This window comes from Sapajus apella, unplaced genomic scaffold (genome assembly GCF_009761245.1).
Source record: "Sapajus apella isolate SASKATOON/1434 unplaced genomic scaffold, GSC_monkey_1.0 scaffold228, whole genome shotgun sequence".
Taxonomy (NCBI): domain Eukaryota; kingdom Metazoa; phylum Chordata; class Mammalia; order Primates; family Cebidae; genus Sapajus; species Sapajus apella.
In genome coordinates, this window is record NW_022437168.1 from 397,905 (window position 1) to 404,574 (window position 6,670).

At 41.5% G+C, this 6,670-nt stretch overlaps 1 protein-coding gene across 1 annotated transcript in view; it reads right to left on the minus strand.

The window, feature by feature from the left end:
- Positions 1–6,434, minus strand: part of BTNL3 (butyrophilin like 3) — a 49,025-nt gene extending 42,591 nt beyond the window's left edge. Inside the window, exons 1-2 of the mRNA XM_032271306.1 lie at positions 6,198–6,434; positions 2,450–2,797 (exon numbers count right to left, since the gene is read on the minus strand). Of these exons, the coding sequence (XP_032127197.1) occupies positions 2,450–2,797; positions 6,198–6,246 (397 nt within the window). The 5' untranslated portion in view covers positions 6,247–6,434. The remainder of the gene's footprint in view (positions 1–2,449; positions 2,798–6,197) is intronic.
- Positions 6,435–6,670: the final 236 nt, after the last annotated feature.

A 6,670-nucleotide genomic window follows, 5' to 3' on the forward strand; every position in this document is an offset into this window, starting at 1 on the left:
AAAAAAAAAAAAAAAAAAAAAAAAAAAAAAAAAAAAAAAAAAGCTGGAATCATCACACTACCTAACTTCAAACTATACAAGGCTACAGTAACCAAAACAACATGATACTGGTACCAAAACAGATATACAGACCAATGGAATAGAATAGAGTCCTCAGTAATAAGACCACACATCTACAACCATCTGATCTTTGACAAACGTGACAAAAACAAGCAATGGGGAAAGGATTCCCTATTCTTGAGTGGTGTTGGGAAAATTGGCTAGCCATATGCAGAAAGCTGAAACTGGATCCCTTCCTTACACCTTATACAAAAATTAACTCAAGATGGATTAAAGACTTAAATGTAAGACTAAAACCATAAAAACCCTAGAAGAAAACCTAGGCAATACCATTCAGAACACAGGCATGGGCAAAGACTTCATGACTAAAACACCAAAAGCAATGGCAACAAAAGTCAAAATTGACAAACGGAATCTAATTAAACTAAAGAGCTTCTGAACAGCAAAACAAACAAACAAAAAACTATCATCAGAGTGAACAGGCAACCAACAGAATGGGAGAAAATCTTTGCAATCTATCCATATAACAAAGGGCTAATATCCAGAATCTACAAAGAACTTAAACAAATTTACAAGAAAAAAACAACAACCTCATCAAAAAGTGGGTGAAGGATATTAACAGACACATCTCAAAAGAAGACATTTATGTAGCCAACATACATATAAAAAAAGCTCATCATCAGTGGTCATTAGACAAATGCAAATCAAAACCGCATTGACATACCATCTCACGCCAATCAGAATGCCAATCATTAGAAAGTCAGGAAACAACAGATCTGGAGAGGATGTGGAGAAATAGGAATGCTTTTACACTGTTGGTGGGAGCGTAAATTAGTTCAACCATTGTGGAAGACAGTATGGCGATTCTTCAAGTATCTAGAACTAGAAATACAATTTGACCCAGACATTCCATTACTGGGTATAAACCCAAAGGATTTTAACCCATCCTTCTATAAAGATACAGGTGTACATATGTTTATTGCAGCACTGTTCACAATAACAAAGACTTGCAGCCAACCCAAATGTCCATCAATGATAGACTGGATTAAGAAAATGTGGCACATACACAACATGGAATACTACGCAGTCATAAAAAAGGATGAGTTCATGTCCTTTGCAGGGACATGGATGAAGCTGGAAACCACCATTCTCAGCAAACTAACACAAGAACAGGAAACCAAACACTGCATGTTCACACTCATAAGTGGGAGTTGAACCATGAGAATGCATGTACACAGGGAGGGGAACATCACACACCAGGGCCTGTTGGGGGTTGGGGGACTAGGGGAAGGATAACATTAGAAGAAATACCTAATGTAGATGATGGGTTGATGGGTGCAGCAAACCACCATGGCACGTGTATACCTATGTAACAAACTTGCACGTTCTGCACATGTACCCCAAACTTAAATTATAATTTAAAAAAGCAAAAATATATATACAAAAATTATCCAGGCACTGTGATGCATGCTTGAAATCCCAGCTACTGAGGAAGGTGAAGCAGGAGAATCACTTGAACCTGGGAGGCAGAGATTGCAGTGAGCCGAGATTGCACCACTGCACTCCAGCCTGGATGATAGAATAAGACTGTCTCAAAAAACAAAACAAAAACCATGTACTGACAATACCACATGCTAGTGAGAATTTAGAGGAACTGAATTACTCATACATTGTTGATTGAAATGTAAAATGGTACAACCACTGTGGAAAATAGAAAATTTCTTTTAAAACTAAGCATATACTTATCATACAACCCAACTTATCATACAACCCAGTGCCCAGTTGCACTTCTGGGCATTTATTCCAGAGACATGAAAACATATGTCTGCACAAAAGTTTCTACACAAATGTTCAGTGCAGTTTGAGTTGTAATAGTAAAAATTTGGAAAAACCCAAGTGATTTTCAACTAGAGAACAGTTAAACAAACCATGGTATATACTCACCTTGAAACACTGTTCAGCAATAAAAGAAATAAACCATTGATACAAGCAACAATTGGATAGATCTTAAGTGCATGATGTGGAGCAAAACAATAATCTTAAAATGACACATACTTTATGATTTAATTTATATAACATTCTGAAATGACAAAATTAAGGCAATGGAGAACAATTTCGTGGTTGCTATGATTTGAGAAGGTTGGGGGATGAGGAAGGTGGCAGAGGGAGACCTTTGTTGAGTAGGATAGCTCTGTATCTTGATGTGGTAGGTTACATGAATCTATACCAGCGAGAAAATGATGTAGAAATACACAAGCAATACAGAATAAACTGATAGTGTACGATGCTATCTTCAAACTAAATGACTTCAAAAACTCTTTGAAAACAAACTGTTTAAAAAGTTCAGAATGATTTTATAAGACAACTCAGTTATAAATAAACAACTGACCTGACACCTGTAGTTCCCAGGTGGCCTCCTCGTCGTAAATTGGGGAACTGAACCAGCACCCATACAGGCCAATGTCTGAGGGAGTGATGTTTTTTAGCCTTAGAGAGACAATCCCCCATGCAATGAAGTCCTTCACAAGCTCAGTTCTCCCTTGATATTGTGGCATCTGCATAGGTTCCAGGTCTTTCCCATCTCTGTAGAGGTGGACCACAGCATGGAGCTGATTCTTGAAGAACCTCACTTCCATGGCTTTTGCACTGGTCTCAGGAAAGAGGGAGCAGGAGAACACAGCATCCTCCCCCACCAAGGCCTGGACAAACTTGTCTGGTCCTTTCACCTGCCACTGTCCTATAGGAGGAAACACAACAGATAACAGCAAAATCCACTTGAGTCCTCCTCAGGGCTCTGGTGGGCTGGAGATGTGTGGGGCATGTGGTGGGGGAGTCCATCACGGTCTTCTTTCTAAACCTGATGACTTGCATTGGCACATCTTCTTACACTTGCCAGAACGCTTCCATGTCAGTTACTTCACTCAGTTCTCACACACATCTCATGTTAGAGGAGATTAGGTATGTGCTATCAATATTCCCATATTCAACATGAGGAAACTCTGTCTCTGGGGCTGAGTTATTCAGGGGCCTGAGAGGCACCTTCCAAATACAGACTCCTCTACTAGAGGAGAGTCTCTCCACATGCTCTCCTCTCTGCCTATATGCTTAATGAACACTCACACCACCCCCTTTGCAACTTTTATGCTAAAAACCTTTTTTTATGACCCAGGAGAGGAGTAAGCAGCCATAAAATATCCAATTTGGTGAAATTTATTTCCTTCAAATACATGATTATGTCTTGTAAATGTTTTATGGACACAAGAGAAGAATATATATTCTCTGCTGAAGCACATTTATTTGTGTTTCTTCTTTTTTTAAGTATATTTCTGCCATATTCTGAAGGACATGGTATGACACAGTGAGGAGATTTTGTAGTTTTTATTTCAGAGATTTGCTCTTTAGTGCACTCATGTTGTGACATATCTTTTCCATGGTACCTACCTTTTATTCCGGGTAATAATTTTATGTTTTTCCACTTTATTATTTTGGACTTGAAGAGTACTTCATCTAGCAAAAGCTTGTCCAAGCCACAGCCTGTGGGCCACATGAGGATCAGGAAGGCTTTGGGTAGGGTCCAACAGAAATTCGTAAACTTTCTTAAAACATTATGAGATATTTTTGTGATTTTTTTTTTCCATTCATTAGTTATCATTAGTGTTACTTCTTCTTCTTCCAATATGGCCCAGGGAAGCTAGAAGATTGGACACCCTGCTCTAGTGCTTCATCAACATGGTTTACCTGTTTTTGTTGTTTATTTGGGGGGTTTGGTTTTTTTGTATTTTCTTGATATAGCTTTGCTTTGACCTTCATTTGAAACTGTCTTCATCTTGCTGCAGGTGTAATAATTGTTTGTTTTCTGCGAGTCTTCCCTGCACAACTCTCAGCTTCATGAGGACAGAATATGTGTGTTTTCCTCAGCACAGGATTTCCCATGCCCAGCACAGAGAATGGGCTCCGCAAACAGGGATTATGCCTATGAGTGGTGAGCACTACTTTCTTTCTGCAATTGCTTATCTGTTTTGTGGTCAACTAAATAATTTTCCTGGTGTAAATCACACTTACCACTCTGTATGATTAGAGTTCTTCTTAGAGAGACCACAAACTATGGAGGCCCACTCCCTTCACTGTGTTAAGTACCCACCCCCTTTGATTGGCAATGTCTCTTGATTAATTCACTTGTATCCATTTACGGTATATGGATATACCTGTGTGTGGTGTGTGCATGTGCATCAGAGGCAAAGTGGATCACACGTGTGAATTTCCAGATAGGTGGATATTTTTAATTTTAGCTCTAATTATTTGTAAGTTTAAGTACATTTTATAAATCTTGCTGAAATGTATTTCACTGATGCATCTTTAAGAGTACTATTAAATGAGCCGTGACTTTGCAGCCTGATGTCTGATCAGCTGTTGACCTGGTATAGCAGATGTTGAGACCTGGCGCCTCACCACTCAACCCTGAGTCCCCCTGCAGTGGGATGGGCACTTCCCTGCCTGCTGACAGTTCTGCCCCTGGAGCCTGGCCTCTGCCTCTCTGCTGAGGGCTTCCTGCAACTTTTAGAGCCTATGCAGCCCGGGCATGGGGCAGCCCAGAAGATTTGCAATTTTAGGAGTCCCAAGGACACATCTCACCCAGTGGGGAACTGGAAGCAGGGGATGTTGGAAAGATTCTGAGCTATCATCTATGCAGTTCCTCCAAAGGACCCACTGCAGCAACCTCCTCATTAGCACCCCCTCTATGGCTTTCCTCCCACTGGCTTCACTCTCTGAACTCTGTCACTTTTGTTTCTGAGAATGACCTGCTAAACAAACCACCTGCACAAAGGCCCTTGCTCCAGGTCAGTTTTTAGGACACAGCCTGTCAGCTGCCTCTTCAAGGCTGTATGGGACTCTCAAGCCAAGCAAACATTTTTTAGGATATGTCTGTTCCTCCAGCCAGCCTTGCTGTCATTTGTCTTGCTGACATTATCTCCCTTTACTCCTTCCCTTGAGGAGAAGCCAGGAATAACACTGTCTGTTGTTGCAACATAGCATGCACCAGTGGAGCTCTGTGCTGCATGCTCTACATGCACAAGTTCGTGCAATCCACACAGTAGCCCTTCAGCCCACAGGAATACCACAGATGTGATATTATCTCCATTTCATCATAAGCAAAAACTGACACTAATAGAAGTTATTCATCACAAAGCTCGTAGCCAGAGAAAAGGAAAGTTAAAAATAGCCTTACTTCCTCCAAGGTCATTTCCAGGATGACCCGCTGCCTCATGCAGAAACAGAAAGCAGGCAAAGAATCTAATCAGAAAACGGGTGAGTATGTACTTAAATGGGAGCTCTCTTGTGAGTAAGACACATGGATTTTGATGTCCTTATTTCTGTTTTCTTGGCTTTGTTTAGCAAAAAAGTCATAGGTAGACAAGCAGCAGGATGGAACTGTTTCAGACAGAAAGTGAACACAGTCAACTGAACTTTTTATGGTTTGACACTGACCACCCAGAACTCAGTGTTCTACTCCAGCCCCAATCTCCTCCTGAAAAATTTATTCAATTACTCAATATCCTATACACCAGGCTTTGTGTTGATGGTTACTAGAAAGAGAAAGAAGAGTGGATTTCTGCCTAGAATATGCCAGGTTCCAACTTATTCCTTACTTAAAGGTCTGGATGCTTTACCCCACAACCATAGATATTTCTAACTCGGCATGTCCATAGCTGGACTCATTGTCTTTTTCTCCAAACATCCTAAACAGTGTCACCTTCCACCCAGGCACCCAAGTCAAAAACCTGGGGATTCTATGAGAGACTTCCCCTGCCTAAGTGTCGTAGCCCACCTGGGGAAAACAATGTATTTACCTAGCATTCTTGATGTGGTCCCTCCCCACTCCCAGGGCCTGCTCCCATTATTCTGGGCTACTGTAACAGTATACACAGTGCCCAAGTCCTTAAGACACAGCCCAAGGAGGCTGTTTCTCAACTCCTGCTGCCCTGTGCTTCTCATAGCTCCTGGCATTGGTATACGCCAGCCTGAGGCCAGGAGAAGGTGAGGACTGCAAACACCAAGGGTTCCTGCATCTCACTGTGCTGAGATCATTCTCATTCAACAAGAAGGAGAAGAACAACAGTCCAAACTGAGAAGCTTACCTGACACCAGCTTGTAGAAACTGAGAACCAAAATGAACATGAAAGCCATGGATATTCCTGTAGGTTGATCTCACACTATGAAAACAGAAGACAGGAGGGGTGGATGGATGATTTGGAGGTCAGGCCAACTGTCTCAGGTGCAGGAGCCATGGAGAGGCTCTTCATGGATTGATGTCAAGCTGTGCTTTTCTCCCTAGAGCCTCCCTCACAAAACCATAGCTGTATGAATGAGGAGTACGGGGACTGGACTTTGAATCACTGCATTTATTGGCAGGTCATAAACATTTATCTCAGACCAGATAAATGAGAATGGAAAGAGAGTAGGGTACACTTGGAAGGACTTTGTTCTGAATCGAGGTGGTGCCCCACATGGGTGGTATAGGAATGCCACATGCAGAGGTATTTTCAGGCTTAGTCTGGCAGGCAGAGCTGCAAGAGAGAATGAGCATCTATTACTGAAAGAGAGACCATCC